Consider the following 19,797-nt stretch of genomic DNA (forward strand, 5'->3'; position numbering starts at 1 on the left):
CACAGAGACACCCAAAACATAAATAAATTAAAACAAAACAAACATTAGGATCCAATTAAAAATGGAGATGGGGCAAATGCGGGGGGGGGGGGGAGTGGGATCTGTTGTTAGTCAATCAATCACTTTTTGGAATTAGTGTAATACTCCAAACAACTGGTGACCTGCTTTCAGAGATATTTCCTTACCAGATTTCCCCAATGCCTTCAACAATGACAAAACATCTAATGTACTGCCTTCATTGGAAAAGTTGAGATATATTCAGACAGGCATCTGTCTTTAAAAGAGCCCATGCTGAATGATCTATGTTCTATGACATTTTGTATTAAGTCCTAGCACTGTTTTATAAAATTGCCAAAGTTCAGTTCCATGGGATTCATGGTCCCAGATCTCGATACATTCTGTATGTTAGCCCATTTGAAATACCTTGGTTCAAAAATTGTTGCTCTGTGATGCATCATTTTGTCCAGTTAAAGGTTATGGAAACAACATTTGTTAGTACTATAAAGATTGTCACCGCCCTTATTCTTTTTTGGTTTTAGTAATTAAAACAATCCAAGTCGTTTACATTTACTAGAGGTAATCAGCCAATATAGCAGACAGATGAATAAAATAAGAGAGTTAAGAATGGTGAAATGCAAATGAAATATAATAGAAGGGGAAATAATATAAGGTGAGCGATATCGATTGGCAATTGCTATTAGAAAGAACAGGAAGCTCCTGTTCGTATTGTATTGTGTAAATGTGGTGTACATCTAAGTTTTGTGTCTGCGTATTTTGCATGTTTGTAAATAAAAAAATAATAAAAAACAATTTAATAAGTCCTTGCTATATATAGCATATTTCAATAAGAGTAAAATATGTAGTTACCACATTCATCATAGTAATGGGTGCTTTCTATCCATTAAATATTTTATTGTTTCCATTTTACTAAATTCTAGATCAGTTCAACATTCATTATTTAGTTTATGGGAGTTGAGTTTCCTTTTGTTCAAGTAGCATCTAAAGGAATCCAAATGCCACGGTCCTATCATCATTTAGATCTGAGTGTCTTCTCTGGCATTTGGGCCACGCAACTGAGTAACATGCTCATTGATTGGCTTTTTACATTATTTTTTGTGATTGGAATGATTTTTGTGACACTGGACATTTACTGTTTGAATTTTTTTCTTTTATGTTTTAATTTTTGTACACCCATCCAGATTCACTACTATGAGATGGGCAGCTATACAGTATGTATGTATGTATGTATGTATGTGTGTGTGTGTGTGTGTGTGTGTGTGTATGTATGTATGTATGGAAGGAAGGAAGGAAGGAAGGAAGGAAGGAAGGAAGGAAGGAAGGAAGGAAGGAAGGAAGGAAATCTACCAGAACTTCAGATTGAAGCAGCTTCCTAAGTAATGAATTAAATATCAGACTCAAAATTGTTCTTACCATCCTAGGCTTGCATCAGGGAATTTCTAGACAGGATGAGAATTTGTAGAGATTGGAAACAACTGTAACTTTTTACACCTTTTTATAAATGCTTTCTTGAGCAACTATAACTTTTGAGTCTGAAAGAGGAAGGGTGGCAAAAGTGTCACAGAAGTGACCCTCCCTGGTTTCTGGGATACTTAAAGTGAAAGAAGGGAAGGGTATTTTCAGATGTGTAAGATTCTGTTAAACATGCAAATCTATTCTGTAACCTTATAATAAAGATAAAACTAGTTCTTCTTCGTTGTGTTTCTGGTCTGCACTACCTTATAAGGTTAACATAAACTACATTCTATTACCTTCCGCTCAGCCCAATCCTAATCAAACATACTCACAAACAAGTCCAATTCAATCCTTTTCTAAAATACTAGCTAAGCTTCACATTAAATGCTAACAAGAAATTGCACAGCAGAAACGTTATGTGGTAGAGTGTTCTACAGTTCCTGCTTGATCTGCTGTTATAAATAACATACATGCAAATTCAAGCAAAATAAATCCTTCTGTGTAGATAAGCCTTTCATTGGGGATTTAAAAATAAAGAGATTTAAGGATGAAATACAGAGCCTCCTATGTTGTCAGGCAACACTTTTTCCCTTGCTAATATGCTACATGGAACTTCTAAATTTCTAAAATATTCTGGTCATTCTCTGTAACATCTAGCAATAGCCAGTGTAAAGCAAAAAAATGACTTTTCTTTCTACTGAAAATATTCTTTGTCTGCTCCCCAACTATTAAAAATGTAATCATATATTGCAAATCATAATCTCTGAATCTATGCTCCAAATATCGTAAATATACACCAGATGAACTGTTTTAATTTAATTCACTGTACTGGATAATTATACTACAACTAGTCAGCTATTTAATAGACAACCTTAAACTAATGAAATATAAAAGCTATTAAATGCAAGCATTATTTAATGCAAACATTATTGAAAAAGAGGATGCAACTTCACTACCCAAATACAAAACCATATACTCCAACATGTACAGTGAACAGCTTTGCAACCTGTGTTTCAGTACAATATCCAAAATCAGTGGCAAAACAAAGAAGGTGGGCTCATATTAATATTACATAACAATCTACCTGCTCTTTTCATTATATATGAAGCCTTAATATAGTATTTCAAATTACTAATGCAGAATTCAAGATAGAAGAAAGGTAGAATCTAAATACCTGGAAACAATTCCCCCAAATTTCTCTTTCTCTTGGATTCTTATAATGTCATATTTGAACAATCTTTATACTCCTCAAATTTAAATTGCATCAGTTCTGATGGACCAAATGAAAGGTCGTGTATTAATCAGTGTGTTTTCCCAGTTATGGTCAAAAAAGTATTTTTGAGTTCTGCAACTCTTAGGATCAGCAGCTGAGATATCAGAGGCTGACTTTTAGTCATCTTGCTAAGGAATAAAGTACTTAGCTTATTCCTAGCATAACATGATATACAACATTTACTTCATTAGTAATTGTGTGTGTCATTACATATTTGCAATTAAATAAAAAAATCATTGTGAGTTGTTCAACAAACCATAATCACAAATCATATCTAACATAATATGTGAACTAAGAACTGTAGTCATATCTCATAGTACTAATGCAAATCCTTCTTCATGTATTTCGATAATTCACTCTGAGAGATAGTGACAATCTCTACGTTTATGGTAATGAATTCCATAAGTTGCTATACGTTGTTTTCTTTTGTCATCACTAATGACCAGTCTGATTAGATATACGAATTTATGAATCTCATTTCCTGATGATCCATTCCTAAAATTGCTAGTAAGGCACTAGTACAAAGACAAATAAACATTAGATCATTTCCTAATAAAAATTATGCAACTGGGCCAAAAAAGTGCAGAGAAAATGAGAGATGCAGAAGTTTTCTCTTCATTTTCCTATCAGAAGGCAAAAGCTGGTAATAGGACAGCAAAGTAATTTCTGAATTCACTTTTAATGAAAACAACAACGTGTTGTGTATGTTTTTGTCAATGTGTATAAGGGTTTGTAATAACATTTTTTTTTAAAAAGAAAGAAAACAACAAATTTTGCTGACATATTTGTATAGGTGATTCTTGTTTAGCAACCACAACTGGGACCAGCAACTTGGTTGTTAAGTGAAGCAGTTGTTACATGAAGCAGTTGCTAAGTGAAACAGTAACATATGATCTTATTTCAGCTTTCCTTTGCGTTATATACTTGCAAAGGATGTAAGTGCAAGAATTGGTTGCAAAGCTACATTTTCATCACTGTGAAAAATTTCATCACAATTTGAACAGTTGCTATATGAGGCAGTACAACAATAAAATTTAACCAATACTGCTAAGAACAAATTATAGTTTTTTGCTATATTGCTATCATGCTTCTTTACTTCTTTGGACTTCTGGAGGTTTCCCTTTCTTAAGGTAAGCATTTTACAAAAACACAAACCTCAAAACTAGTATTTTGAAAAAAATTAAATTTGCTGCTGGAGTTTTTCCTATTTTAGTGTGGGAGAGACTTCTAAGCAAGAGTGGATGGTCTCCTCAGAGTAACCCCATGATAGACAAAAATACTATCAACTACATCAGAATTGCAATATAAACTGGCTATTATGAAATAATTCTTTTCTCTCACCAAATGAGAGGAACTTGGAAAGGATAAGAGCCAGAAAGCATTTGTTGATAGTGGCATGAATCCTCGCCAATGTTGATTTCTTAAATTTCATCCCCAGGAAAGAAACCTTAAGGAAGTTTATTGACCTACTTTGCACTGTCAAAGAACATTGAAGAAATGTCTAATCAAGCCAATTGAGACAACTGGTTCAAACACATTATTCAAAATACGAACAATGTTATTTGTACAATCTACGCAATTGAATAGTGAAATACTCAACGTCAACCATTTAATAAAAATAATTTAAAAATCTTACCACAAAGAATTCTCCATTGAGCATCTAATTTAAAAAAAATACTGTGTATTTTGGAATGCATAGAAAGAATATCTAACATCTAAGAAACTTCATACCACTGACTTACTACCTACAATAGAAATGCAAGCATTCTGAAGACAGCCATGTCACATGTAAACCTTAGAAAAATATCAGTCAAAATAAAGCATTTTAGTTACTACAGAGAGAAGCCCAATTTCCCTGCCACCACCTCCTCAATATTTAAAAGGACTAAATTCCTAAAAATTAAAAAAAATGATTTCAGATCATTTGGTTAAGGTAACATATGAAATAGAAACAAAACAACCACACACAGAGCATCTACACAATACAGCAAAGAATCAATGCAAGCAAGTTGCAAAGCCAACAAAAAGAGAACGGGAGAATGCATCAAGTTGGAGCCGATTTTTGCACCTGCAGTCCTGCCGAAATGGAAAGACCAGCAGATCAGAAGCACAGCGAAGGATAGCATGGATCATGCAATGATACGACTGGGAGAAGCAAGCCACTGCAGACAGACTTGTAAGGTAGTTAATGTATGAAAAAGCTTACTTCATTTAGAAAGCTCACTAATTGGTCTACCGTTAAATAATCTGTTTTGTCTCCATTGCTGAAAAGAAATTTATTAGAAAAAATGTAAGTTTTCATGTAAGATCCTACAGCAGGTATGATTTACATGTTGACATTTATGTTTATATTCCCAACATTGATCTAATATTCTTTAACAGAACTAAGCTGCATTTTCAAAATGAGCACTAAGAAGTGATATTGACTATGCTTGCTACAAAACAGCTCCTTCTCTCTATGCCCCCATTTAACAGATTAAAGAAAGAAGCAATTCAACATGTAAGTCTTCCACATTAATAACTTAGTGCATGAAACCTCAGCTGTTAAGACTTTCTTAACCTAATTAGTTCATATATTGTGTTAATAACCTTATAATAGCAAGTTAATATTATAGGTTAGTGAAGCCAATTTAAAAAAAGAAAGGGTTTCTTTAAATCAGAAGATCCTGAAAACCTATATTGGAACATTCAGAACACTGCATGACATAGCATTATCTTCAGATTAAGTAACATTAAAATTAAGTTTATTGTGTAGAGTAACTTACATTTTTCTAAAAAGCTCCTCTATATCGGTACGAGGACATATCTTCTGGGTTAGTTCATAAAACTTCTCAAAAGTAAAAGCTGAAGGCTCTATTTCATCATTCTGAAAGTAAAATAAAGCTTAATATATACCAGGTTGGATAAGTAGTGACTTAGAAATGGAAGAATTTACAATATATTCATTAGGGATGGAAGCAAATAATTCAATAGTTCTCTGTAATTACAGCAATAATGTACATTGTTTTATGTGTAGTGTATAGCTACTGCATTAAAATATTCTAATTATAATTAGCATAGAAGTTAACAATGGACAAACTGCCAATGAATTATTTTTGAAGTGATACTTTTAGGCTCATACTACCCATCTTGAAACCATTGATTCTTGAAAATTAAATTTAAATACCTTTCCACTGGGAAGACCCAATTCTTTAAGTGCCTGAAATATCACTTTTTCAGTTTTACCTGACGCAAACGTTCTGGTAATGCTAGAAAAAAAAAAAGAATTAAATTATTCCAGAACTTTGGCAATCTCATAATCAGATGTGTCTTATACACTGAATACAACATTTTTTGCCTCCCCAAACCTCACCACCTTCACCAAAATGGACGTGCATAGCCTCTAGGAAGCTTTTAGAGAGTTCCTGGGGGCTGGGGAGGGCAGAATTGAGCAAAAAATGGCCCTTTTTTGTTCAAGTTTACACCCCCAGCCCCCAAGGGCACTCTACAAGCTTCCTAAAGGCTATCCATGTCCTTTTTTTTTTTTTTTTTACAAAAAATGTGCCATTGTTGCTCATTTTTGCCTCCCCCCTCCCAGGAGCACTCTGCAAGCTCCCTAAAAGCTATTCATGCCTTTTTGGGGGGGAAACACAGGCCCGTTTTTGTGAAAAACGGGCCAATTTTGGTAAGTTTGCAGAGTGCAAAAACTTATTTTTTCCTCTTTCAAAACCTTGCTGCGTCTTATACTCCAAAAAATACGGTATGTTATACCGCCTATACTTTTGCCCTAAAAGATCAACTAGTACTCTTTGGCATGAATAATACCGCAAACAAATTATGGGTCAAAAGATCTGTATTTAGGTGCAGCAGTGGCAATCTCAAAGGCAGTAAAGTACATCACTAGGATAGTTTGTAATTTTTGTCCAGCATGTACAATAATACCATTCTGCAAAATAACCTTCCCTTCAGAATAGTTTTTAGCCTATAACTTATCTCGTGGACTATAACTGGGAGAAGGTTGAAAATGATTTATAACTTACTAGTTGATAACCCAGCATTGCCCAGGTATTTATTTATAGGGGGAAAATGTCTGGACCAAACCTAATTTCCAATGTTGGATTGTTCCTCACTAGAGGGAGTCCCCTTGTGGAATGCTATGAAGGCGTTACTACGGCAACTCCACTGCGCTGCACAGTAGAAGCCACTTTACGGCAGTACGACAGAAGCCATTTTAAGGCACAACAGGCTGTATCTTAACAGAGCACACACCAAGGGGTGTCTTATCCCCACAGTGTTTTTTTCCAGAGAGTAAGTCATCTCTGTACCAAGTCTGGTTGAAATTTCTCAAGGTATGGACAGGGTGGCCAACTCGGAGTTGGCCACCAGGCATCCCCCTATTGGGAGGGACTCTGGGCAGTCACTTCTGCCTCTTGAATGATGTCTCTGTGTGTGTGTGTGTGTGTATGTACACACACATATATACATACATACACACACACACACACACACATATATATATATAATATTATAATTATCATTGCTATTATATACTTTATTCATTAAACATGAAACTCAGCCAACTGAACATTCAAAAATGCATTACAAATACCATTGACTGGTGCTAATGGTTGATACGGTTGCTTCCAGCATCCTAGGTATCAACCAAGTACCTTCTTAAAGTATAAGATGTTCCAAGTAGTGCAGTTTTTTGCAGTTCCGCTGGGGTTATTGCAGGAAGCTGCAATTTGTTGATGTATTTTGTAAAATTCTTGGATATGGTGCCAAGTGCCCTCATGACAATGGGTATCACTGTCACATGCTTCATCCATACCAGTGTAGTTTCGATGGCCAGGTCATGATACTTCATTATTTTTTCTAGTTCTTGTTCTTCGACTCTGGCATCTCCAGGAACAGCGATATCAATAAACTGTACACTTCGGCCCTCTACAACCATGATATCTGGCATGTTGTGCTCCAAATGATGATCCGTTTGTATTCGAAAGTCCCAGAAGATCTTCACCTTGTCATTTTCGATAACTTTTACCACTTTATGTTCCCATGACTTTCTGGATACAGGTAAATCATATTTTTTACATAATGACCAGTGGATTAATTTAGCAAGTGGTCATGTCTAGCTTTGTAATCAGTTTGTGCGATTTTGCTGCATTCACATATTAAATGTGAAAGAGTTTCAACTTTGTTATTGCAAAGTCGGCAGTTTGGTTGTCAGTGGATTTTTGTATCTTCGCTTTCATGGCATTAGTTTGTAGTGCTTGTTCTTGAGCAGCCAGTATTAAACCTTCCGTTTCTTTCTTAATAGTTCCCATCTTCAGCCATGTCCATGTCAAGTTGTCATCACATTTTCCTTCAATGTTTTTCAAGTGCTGTCCATGCAAAGCTTTGGTTTTCCATGTATTATTATTGTTGTTGTTGCTGCTGCTGTTGTTGTTGTTACTATTATTATTATTATCATTATCATTTCTAGAACATTTCAGAATGGACTACACTATGAAGCTGTGACATAATTGAAACAGTGGTGGGTTCCGGATCCCATTGCAACCGGTATAGTACAACGGGCCTGGCGTCCACCACATGAACGCGCACACGCACACAATGCTGCATGCGTCCTTACCTCCTATGATGCTCCGCAACGCTCCAGCTTCTTGGCGGAGCATCACGAAGGCGCCGTACGCTCCGTGCATGTGCGCAGAAGCGCTGAAGAGCTCAAATACAGATTAGGCAGGCGGGTGGGCCCTCCGGAGCATCGTACCGGAATAGTACCCGGTGCTCCCGGCAGGCACCTGTATGCCCGTACCGGGGTGTACCGCCTGCAACCCACCACTGCACTGAACTAAATATCAAGCAGCACCAGCATTTATACAATTTACAGCCAAATTGCACTATTTGTCTTTTTAGATCAAAGATGATCTAAACTGTTACAACTGCTGAGAGCTGCATATTTGGAGAATTGCAGGTCCCGTCATTATTATAGTTCTACAATGATTATAGTAATTTCTTGAATTATCAGTAGTACATTCAATAACAACCTGAGCAAACACTTCAAATAACTCCTTTGAGCCATAACTTTACTAATTTGCAGTGCTTAGCTCTGTAACTGGGGTAAACACCAGGATGCTGTTCAGATGCTATACAGTATCTAAGCCAGCATGGAAAGTAAAAAGGCATGTGAGATTTTTACTTTAAAACATTGTTAAGAACCTACCCTTCTTCTGAATATATAGAATTAATAATTTCCTAATTCTAGCAAAGATGTTTTAGAGGGCTAAATGGTTATGCTATTTCTATTAAATTTCAATTCTATCCCCAAAATAACGGAGGTTTCTCTAGCAGGGTTATACAGTGTATGCATTGTTTATTTCACTCTTCACTTTTGAACAACATCCAATCAGGAAAGAAAATATTGTTGAATCATAGATCCTAGGCACAGATTACAGCACTTTACCTTAGTCAACAGACTGTTAAGCTATATTGCTTCTAATGGACTTTCTGAGTTGTGATTGTTATTTATTTTAATTTCACATCCATACAATGCCTGCATCACCACACATTTGAAGCTTACCTTCTAACTGGAATTTTGCCATTAGTGTTAGTCAGAAATGCCAATTTCATCCAGCTAGAAGGGGGAAAAAACAATTAGACTTTATCCCAAATAATCCAATAAAAGCTCATTTTGTAAGATGAACGTAGAAGGAGAATAAGTCAAAAGCTATCCCTGGGATTGTTTTAAATTACAAAGTATAAAAGTGAGGCTCTAAAAATTCAAGCAATTTACACATGAAGTTATGTAAGAACTGAGTCAAATGTTCAAATGTTAACTTTCATGGCTTCTTGCATTTTATAAAAGACAAATTGCTGCTTCTCACTCACAAGACGAATTTCCTACTATCAGTGTAAAGACGCCTTAAAAGGGGCTTGACATAAACTCAGTTTGATCAGAGAAGGTGAGAGGCAGCTTTCTGAAACTGGGGCAGAAAAAGTCAGACTAATAAAAGTCAGTTGTAGCTAAGCTATTATTCTATTTTACAGTGAACCCTGGGCTTCTAAAACAGAGATGAGCAATGGGCCACAGCTCACTCTGTCTCTTAGCCTTCTGGAGGGGACAGGAGACCATGCAGTGATATCATAATACCAGTAACACGATTGACATTTTTCACCTATTTTTAAAATACAAACTGCTGCTATTCTGACCCATAACCCTGCCCTTTAAAGCCCCTTTCCCCCATAGCCTGAAAATTCACTGCTAAATGTTATTGCCATTTCAGGTCATTTTTCCAGCATTGAGTGGGCAGTTTAAAAAAAGTGAATGGAAATGATTTGCTTCATACAGCCCTCTCATTTTTGTTTCTGTTTCTGTTGTTGTTGTTGTTGTTGTTGTTGTTGTTGTTATTATTATTATTATTATTATTATTATTATTATTATTATTATTATTATTATTATTATTTTGTGGTTGGAGAGTGTGTGTGTGAACACTAGAAAACAACTTCTGAAATTGTGCTTTATGGCTCTGCATGTTTGTAACATGTCCTTAGGTTATTGAAAGACACTAACCACATGCAGGCTACAGCATCTTTGACACTATTCTAAAAGTTCTAATTGAATGAAAATGCTCCAAACTTTTGGGTACAGGTAAATCTTAACAGCATAAATAACACACAAGTTGGGGAAAAGAGGGAAATTATTTCCTCTGACTACTATCATTCTGTTATCACGCCTTCTTTAATGCCTTCCTTTACATTCATGCTAGAATGAACACAATTTAATACACATGAAATATTTAATTCTGCTGTAATGGATGGAAAGCTTCAGTTGAAATTTTTTTTAGCATCGAAGAAATAAAGCAAATAAATAAAGAAATAACTACTGAAGTACTTTTGATAACATTTGTTTGAATAGCTATGTACTACATATTATAAGTGAGAAGAGGCAAAGCTGGCTACTCTACACATATTCTTGCTCTCCAGAGAACAAATATGTTGGCGTTTCCATGCTCCATGAGCAATGTGAATAATGGAAAGGCGGCATGAGATACGCTTGAAATCCCTTGAATGAAGAAAAGCAGGAATTTCTGCACTCTGGAGAGCTTTACTGAAAGGGTGCTAAAAGCTAAAGGGTGATGTAAGGGGGAGCTGTGTGTTTGTGTATCCAACACTTACTTCAATTTACTTCTACAACTTGTTTTTCAGATATATTCTACAATAACCTCTGTCATCCACAGCAGAGATGCTCTGTGGCAAGTATTCAGCCTAACATTTTGGAATATGGAAATGACAATGATGTTGGAACCATATACTACATGCAGCTCAGCTAAATCCCCCAAGGGTTCTTCCTACACCAAACAAAGATATTCCAAGTAGTTTCAGAGCAAATGGAGGGCTGAAAGAGTAAAGAGGTTCCAGAATTTCCTCAGATGCTTCTGCTCTAAATTTCTCTTTAAGACTATTATGCATCCTGAGGACTTGTATTCCCAAGGGTGCTTTTTCCGAAAGGAGATTGTTTTTTTTTTCCTTGAAGAGGTATCACTTCTCATCAAGAAACTACTTCAGTTCTGGATGAGGTGAAACATCTTCAAAGAAAAAACAATGAAAAGTCCAGTTGTCTTTTGGAAAAAACACCTTTGGGACAATCATGACATGTTTGACTGAGAATCTCCATAGATATTAAGGAATTGTACCTTCTACTGCTTGGAGAACAACAACAGTTTGAGGGGAAATAGCATTTAAGGAAACTGGGAAGGACTAGAAAAATCTTTTCAAATTTGTTGCTGCTAAATCTTTTAGCTTTCTTTTTGAAGACATGAAAAAGAGGGCTCACAAAGCATAGAAATATACTTCAGAGTAATCAGAGCAGGGTAGGAAGATTACAACAAAGTATTTGGTCTCAGCTGCATTTTCCTAATGTTTTGAAATATTCTCAGAGAAATCTCATAAATCAAAGAATAATTCAGCTCTGGATCCATATGAAATAAGAACATTTGTATGTAAGTGGACAGCCATTCTCCCTCCTGAACCAAAAAAAATTCAGGCAAAGCTAATAATTAAAACTGCCTCTCTCAACAGTTCATAAAATCCAGCAGTAAACTCGCTTAACTTTTGAATGTGTGTTTGACTTTGGGAACATATTTTATTTGTGGAAAAAAATGGAGGAATAGATTAATACCACATTTCTCACGGATGTTTGTATCATTAGGGAATGTATTCTGCAGTTTATCCAGATATTTATTTCTTGTTATGCCAAATAAGGAAAGGGAGGTTTTTAAAGAAACAAGTAAAAGGAACAACATCGTAATTGATGAGGTGAGAAGAATAAAGCTTACTGTTTCTTGAGGCATGTTGTGGGACAGACATTGTTGGCTCTGAAGTTACCTATAATTGATCTGAGTCCCTCAATCCATTGCTGAAAGACAAAAAAATAAAATAAAACAAATATGTCTAGTGTGTGCCCACAAGTGACCATCCAATCAATCAATTTAAAAGCAATATAACTACAGAAACACCTTTGAGTAACACAAGTTAGAATAATTAGTAGTGCTTATATATCAGCTCTAGACTTACTTGGAAAATTTTTCACATATTCAATGCACATCAAACAATACACAATCTTCTTACAATCCGTAGATATACCACCTAACAGGTTTCTCCCCATAAAGGTAGTCCTAGACTTAACAATAACTTGTTTACTGACTGTTTGAAGTTACAATGGCTCTGAAAAAAGTAAGTTACAGCTGTTTTCACACTTATGACGGTTGCTGCAACCTCATGGTCACATGATCAAAATTCAAACGCTTGGCAACTGACTCCTATTTATGACAGTTGCAGTGTTCTAGGGACAAGTGATCACTTTTTGCAAACTTCTACAAGCAAAGTCAATGGGTAAGTAGATTCACTTAACAACTGAGTTACTAATTTAACAACTGCAGTAATTCGCGTAACTGTGGCAAGAAAGGTCGTAAAATCAGGCAAAATTCACTTAAGAAACATCTCATTTAACAACAGAAATTTTGGGATCCATTGTGGTCGTAAGTAAAGGATTATCTGTACTACAGAAAGGAAAATGATTGGGATGGGGAATGTGACTTACTTCAGTGAGTTCACTATATTTACGATCATGTTTCCCAGAACAATGATCACATTTGGAAAAAAATATTACCACTGTGATGTCTAACAAGGGAAAAAGTCCAGTGGTTAAAATGCAGGCCTTGAAACCAGGAGACTGTGAGTTCTAGCCTTGCCTCAGGCATGAATGCTGTTTGGGTGACTTCAGGCCAGTCACTCTCTCCCAGTCCAACTCACCTCACGGGGTTGTTGTGGGGAAAATAGGAGGAGGAAGGATATTAAGTATATTTGCCACCTTGGGTTACTTATTAAGAAATAAAGGCAGGCTAAAAATTTAATAAAGAAATAGATATTCAGTGGAGATTTGTTTATTATTTTGTAAAAAAAAATGCTACAGCTAAAGTATTACATCTTACAATTAACAAATCAACTGTTTTATTAATCTTTTCATTAATAATTTGGGTGAACATCCAAATATCTGTTGTTGATATCTTCTGCTCACCATTAAGCAAATTTATAATACCATTAGCTGAATTGAAGGCAATTGTAAAGCAATATTCTGTTAAATACTGTTCCCATCCTTCCCTATTCCTATAAAATAGTACTCCCTTCCCCTTTTTACAAATATTTTCAGATTTTCAGATTTTGTACAGTGTAACTCAGAATTTAATACACATCTGAATGTAATAGCAATGTAGGCAGCTCAAAAATAAGCCATGAGCACAGAGCCTTTCTAGATTGGTATAAATTAAATTGGTATAAGCAGGGTTACTATTAGAATACTTGTAACATACAGTAATTAATAAAGTTGGGAATCCAGTTACCAAAGAGGAAGGAAGAGAAGAAAGAATGAGATTTATTGACGGGGTTCTCCATTCCAAACTTTGTATACTTTTAAAATTGGAAATCATTTTAATGCATAAATAGCTCATTTCTATGATGATGTCATTGGACCACATTCTCAATCAATTACAGGTAATTCTCAATTTATGCCGTTTAATGACAGTATTTTAAAAAATGATTTATGACCTGTCCTTAAAGTTACGACTATCACACTATCCTCCAGCTCATGTGGTTATAACTCAGGGACTTGCCGACTAGTTTGCATTTACAACCAATCACAGTTTCTTGTGATCATGTGATAGCAGTTTGCAAGATTAGCCAATTTCTGACACGTAGCATCAATTGTAGAAGCCAGATTCATTTAAAAATCATATGATTTGCTTAACAACTGTAGGAAAAGACATAAAATTGGTTCAGTCACATGATGACTCACTTAACACCTGCATTGTTTAGAGACTGAAATTCTGGTGCCAATTGAGATAAACTGAGGACTACCTGCAAGGGCAAAAGATCAATGATAGTTTTATCAGTAGACATTTGGCGCAATTTTTGCTGGGACTTCCATGTGTAGAAATATCTAATAATTTCCCCCCTCCCAGATGTTTGATGACATTCAGAGCTAACTAATTTATAAACTATATTAACTAATTGATAGTTACAAATTAGGATTTATATGCTAATTACTATTCAGTCAAATAAGAAAACAATTCTCTCTCTCTGACTTTCTCCTATTGAAAAAAGCTTGTTTTATACAGATAAGTTCTCTTCTGTAAATCATGATAATGAATTCATATATTTGAAGTACAAATACAAAATTGTCAAAATAATCTCCCATTACAAAAAGCAAGGGTTTTTGCAGCATATGAAAAACTAAAATAAAGTCTAAAAAAAAAGTAGCCTCTTGTGTTTTAAAAATGAAAGATTTATACACTTCTCCAAAGTTGCACCACCAGGTGTCAGCAGAGGTTCGGAATATAATACAGTTGCAGAATTGTCCAGAAATTGGGGAAGAAAAATATGTTGATATTTCTCTAAAATAATATTGCAACCTTGATTTTAAGAAAATAAATTATGGAGACCTGGACTTTACAGAAGTGGCACATGAAGAAGTAGAGAATTCTGAATCCACAATTTAATATCTACCAATATTGTAGCTACCTTATAAATACTCTATTACCTCTTTTCATAATTAATAATTGTGTAAAAACTGATATCTCCCATGAACAAGCTCTGAATGCATAGAACAGCTAAAAAAGTAAGCAAGGAGAGTACTAATTATAATCCCATTTTTATATAATCTACCCTTTCTGCTTGGACTTCTCCATCCATACACATTTCATACCATAACCTATAAACACCACAAAGTAAGTTCTTTGGCTATCTAAAAATCCAAAATAAGATATCTCCAATTTTACATACATACTTTACTCAATGACTTTACACATTTATGGTACAATTAATGCCATCATCAGGCGATATCAAGCAGAATTTGAATCCATCCTATCTCATCTCAGACTGTAACAAAACAGTTTCCTTCCAGTTGGTTACCTTCTATATGTGCTGCAGAAATTTTACACAGTTCAAACTAATATACATCAGTTTTAAAAATAAATACCTTCTTTGCTTCAGAAAAGTATGAGAAGAAGTGCATCACAAATAGAAACAGCAGCTTACAGATATTTATTTATGACATTTCTATACCACCCATCTCAACTAAATGGCTGCAATTAAAAAAAATACACAGTATAAAAGCATAAATAAGAACAAAGATAAAAACAAAATTTAAAAGATAGGGCTACAAGAGTTATAAAGTTAATAAGATAAATTAATAAGAGAGCACCCTCACAAAACCAACCCTTCCAAAGATCGCATATCACTCTTTGACCTCCACACCAAATAGTAGGATCAGTTCTTTCTGAAGGCCGGGAGAGGTGGAGGCTGCCTTATCTCTGAGATCAAAGTGTTCCAGAAGGCAGGGGTAATGGCAAAGAAATGTCTCTTCTTGGATCCCACCAGTCAAAATTCTTTAACCCACAGGATCTGCCATACTGCCTCTGACTAACCAGGCTGGGATGGGAAGATAAAATTGGGATGAAACATTACATTACAACTTCCTGCTCAAACAGGAGACCCTATAGGGTCTCTACCTTTTTGGATAAATGGCTGTCCACTTCAGCTTTTCACACCTTCTCAGTTCCTATGTACACCATTCTGGTTTCAGTTTTGAAAATCTTATCTTCAGTTTATCTTGTATCTACTATTATTAAGTTTATTACTTGTGCATGTCTTACAAAGAAAACAAATAATACCATTCCCAAAAGAGTTTACCACTGAAGATTAACAATCATCTAGACTCAAGCAAATGTTGGGGCATCTTATCTGTGCTCTAGTCCTAAATTTTTTAATTTACTTTCTCAGGTGATAAATAAACTTTGTTCAGCAGCAGTGGATTTGAGGACAAGCAATTTAACTCAAAAAAATGCACAAACATAAATTTTTCCATAGCTATTCAATATATATGAAAATATAGGCTGAGTATGTTGTATACTGAGCATGTTACACACACACACACACAAACAAACAAACAAACAAACAAACACACACTTTATTCACCAAGCATATTTAAAAGCAGCTTCAGTTTCAATCTTGCAAATTTTGACATAAGTGTGCATGAGTATTTTGGATGCACTTTCTGTACAGAAATATACTCTGACAAATAATTCACACCAATGCAGAATGATTGTCCAAAGCCTTCTCGATCTAACGTGATGAATATGTTAAAGTGGTATCACACATTTGGAAAAAATACATGAATGTGAAAATGCAATTTCAAATTTCAAATTAATATGATTTCTGAAAAGTCTAGGAGAGCAGAACGAGAGGCATAAAGCAAGGAAACATCAAGGGGGCTGGTTTGCATTGTTACAAAGGACAACCTAATATTCTGGAACAGATGTAGCTAAAAATATGTAAGAAGAGCCTATCAAAAACAGAAACTCTGTTACCAAATAGAGAAGCAGCAGTGAAATGTTACTTTACCCACATTCTCATCTTGGCTACTGTTTGTTGCACACAGAGTTTAGTTAAAGACTTTGTTTCGTAAGATATAGGAGTACCCGACTCTTCAAAATTCATTAACTCACTATCCTTAAACCCTATTTCAAATCAATGTTATACAAGGTTTTTCTTTACTGGAAGAACTTCTGTTAGGACAGCCTATATCTGCATTTGCCTTTATTCTCTGTTCCCTGGGAAAATATACCCTCAGGCAGAATCTAGGAACTGCCAGGTTTTTCAAACCGAGTTTAATATTCAATGCTAATCCTTGAATTATGCAATTCTTAGATTTCTTCATATATACTATTGTCTAACGTCCTTGAAATATCATTTCTGACTTGTTTTATTATTGGGAAATTGATACTGGATAATTTGTAATCCAACACCTGAAGAACCTCATGCTTCTCACTTAATCTGTTATAAAATATTATTTTTACATATAAAGATCAATCAAAATAGAGCTGGAAGGGACCTTGGAGGTATTCTCGCCCCCTGCTCAAGCATGTAAGCCTAAACCATTTCAGACAGGGGGCTGTCCAGTCTTTTCTTAAAAGCCCTGAGAGATGGAGCACACCCTATTTCCAAGGGCAAGCTGTTCCACTGGTCAATAGTTCTCACTATTAGGAAATTTCTCCTTAGTTCTATGTTGGTTCTCTCCTTGATTAGTTTCCATCCATTGTTTCTTTTCTTGCCTTCTGATGGTTTGTAAAATAGGTTGACCCTCTTTTCTTTGTGACAACCCCTCAAATATTGGAATATTGGAAAACAACACTATTATGCAGCTGTCCTTTAAAATAACAAAAACTGGAGCACTTTACAATAAACAACACTTGCTATATCTTAAAGTCTATAAATAATGTTTTCATAACAATATATTCTTATCTTCTTATTCGAAGTAAACGTGAAAATGTAATGCTGTGTATTAAAGGTTGATCGTTGTTTTGTAAAACCTTCTTTGGTTTAAGATGCTATTAAATTATCATGGACATTAAATTAAGCTTCTCTTTCTTCTGGCAGATTATCTGCACTTACTCAAAAGTCCCTGAAGTAGCATCTTTTTGAGAATATAATCTTTCTACTTCATGCAGAGCAACTATAGTGTTTCTTTCTAATACTAGAGCAGTTCTGGGAAAAGTGCTTTGGGATCTAATGAATTCAGAGCATCACCTGATCCACCTTGAACATGTTTCTGAACTGTCTTATTACCACTTTTCCATAAGTGAAGAAGGAAAACAGCAGCTGTAAAAATTGCTCTGCCACTCTGCCTCTGTAACGTGGATAAGCAGTTTGCATGGAATACACACAGACATAGACACACACACATACTTTCAAGGACCCTAAACTTAGGGTCAGCAATTTAGTGGCTGAATTTTGTTTTGTTACTTCCATTAATCAAATATCAGACAGTTTATCCTTCCTTACTGTACAGCCCTTCCTACCATTAAACACAATATTTTTTTAAGAAAGTGCAGATTATGATCTTGTATATAAATTTGAAGTCAGTCCTCATGACTTCTAATTCTAAGGGTTAGAGATTACATCTCTCACTGCTGTGTAATTGCTTATCACACATCTACACATTTCCTAATTGTCACACATTTTTCCCCATACAGAAAAAACACCCAGATAATTTGAAAAGCAGCACACCAATTCAGCTGAGGGATTAGCTCATTTTTGCCATTGATGTCAAAAGATCTGTGTTTAGATTAATACTTGCCAACCTCTTAAATACTAGGGATTTACATGGAACAATAATGCCACAAAACACCAAAGCTATCTTTAGCTGCAGTACCTTAGCGTCTTCAGTGCTTTCCGCTACCATGTACGTGAAGTTGAGGTTCACCAGGTCAGTGCCACTACAGACACAAACTATTCGTCCTTCAAGTTCATTTTCTGCTTTACTGACAGCTTCAAGAGCAGCTAATATTTTTGGATCCTGTTGGACAAAATTAATTGCTTGAAAAAAAAACCCTCATGGATTAAAAAAAAGAAAAGAAAATGTATTGTTCATTTTCACCCATAAGCATTTCTTATTCCTATTTACCTTCTTTATATTTTTGCCATTATTCCAAGCACATGTTTAGAAGTATTTCATTTTCTACTTAGGCAGGTAATAGTATACACAGATCATAGTCACATAAGTTAACTGATAGGGGTTTATTTACATTCTGCCTGTGAAGTAGTAACAATAATTCTTGGGTTCTGGGTGCAGTAACCTTACCCAAGTGAAATACTCCGATTATAATTATTGGAGAGAGAAAAAAGGATACTTTTACTTTACTTAGGATACTTCCCCAACTGACACCTTCCAGATATGCTGCTACTCTCAAAATTTCCCCAGACAGCATGTCCCAAAGGTGCTTTTTCAAGAGGCAACTGGGCTTTCTGGCTTTTCTTTGAAGACGTCTCCTTCTCATCTAAGAAGCTTCTTCAGTTCTGTCTTCAAAGAAAAATCAGAAAGTCCAGTTGCCTCTTGAAAAAGCACCTTTGGGACAATCATGACCTGGATGATTGAGACTCTCCATAATCACAGACAGCATATAATACCAAAACATCTGGGAGACACCAAGTTGGAGAAAATATCTTAGGAATAAATCAGTGGCTTCTATTCCTTATTCAAATGAGATCATTTGAGATCATGGGATCTTTTAAAAATAAGTCCATATAAAAGACTTACAAAGACAAAGCATATTCTGGAGCCACTTGCTTCATATTTAGCATTCAAGTAAAGTTTTACTTACACTCTAGTTTGCTTGACCAAATGAAATGGGGGGTGGGAAGGATTATTTATTCCCATTACTTCAAAGAGTAATTTGTCTGGGAGCAATGTTGATTTTCAAGTAACATTAAATTTAGCTTTCACAAACTGTTTTGCATTTACAGGAAAATTTCATCACCTACGGTCAACTAATCATTACAGGATTAGGTTACATTCTCTGAGGAGACAGTGAGTTCTAGTCCCACTTTAGGCATGAAAATTGGCTGGGTAACTTTGATCCAGTGACTCTCTCTCAGCCCAACCACCTAACGAGGTTAAGATTGAGGGAAAACAGGAGGAGGAAAGAACATTAGGTTCACTGCCTTGAGTTATTTAAACA

The 19,797-nt window shown here is 35.3% G+C and overlaps 1 protein-coding gene across 8 annotated transcripts in view; it reads right to left on the reverse strand.

Moving 5' to 3' along the window:
- PLCB4 (phospholipase C beta 4) overlaps positions 1-19,797 on the reverse strand; it is a 180,754-nt gene that overhangs the window by 58,389 nt on the left and 102,568 nt on the right. For 7 of the 8 annotated variants that reach the window (XM_081940160.1, XM_081940159.1, XM_081940155.1 and 4 more), the window contains 6 exons: positions 18,492-18,635; positions 12,061-12,140; positions 9,306-9,359; positions 5,913-5,994; positions 5,512-5,612; positions 4,953-5,010 (listed from right to left, as the gene is read on the reverse strand). In XM_081940160.1, coding sequence (XP_081796286.1) covers positions 4,953-5,010; positions 5,512-5,612; positions 5,913-5,994; positions 9,306-9,359; positions 12,061-12,140; positions 18,492-18,635 — 519 coding nt within the window. Of the gene's footprint in view, positions 1-4,952; positions 5,011-5,511; positions 5,613-5,912; positions 5,995-9,305; positions 9,360-12,060; positions 12,141-18,491; positions 18,636-19,797 lie in introns of those variants that run through there. The other variant, XM_081940162.1, reaches the window with a different exon arrangement.

The sequence above is a fragment of the Natrix helvetica genome (genome assembly GCF_964273705.1).
Source record: "Natrix helvetica genome assembly, chromosome: 2".
Taxonomy (NCBI): domain Eukaryota; kingdom Metazoa; phylum Chordata; class Lepidosauria; order Squamata; family Natricidae; genus Natrix; species Natrix helvetica.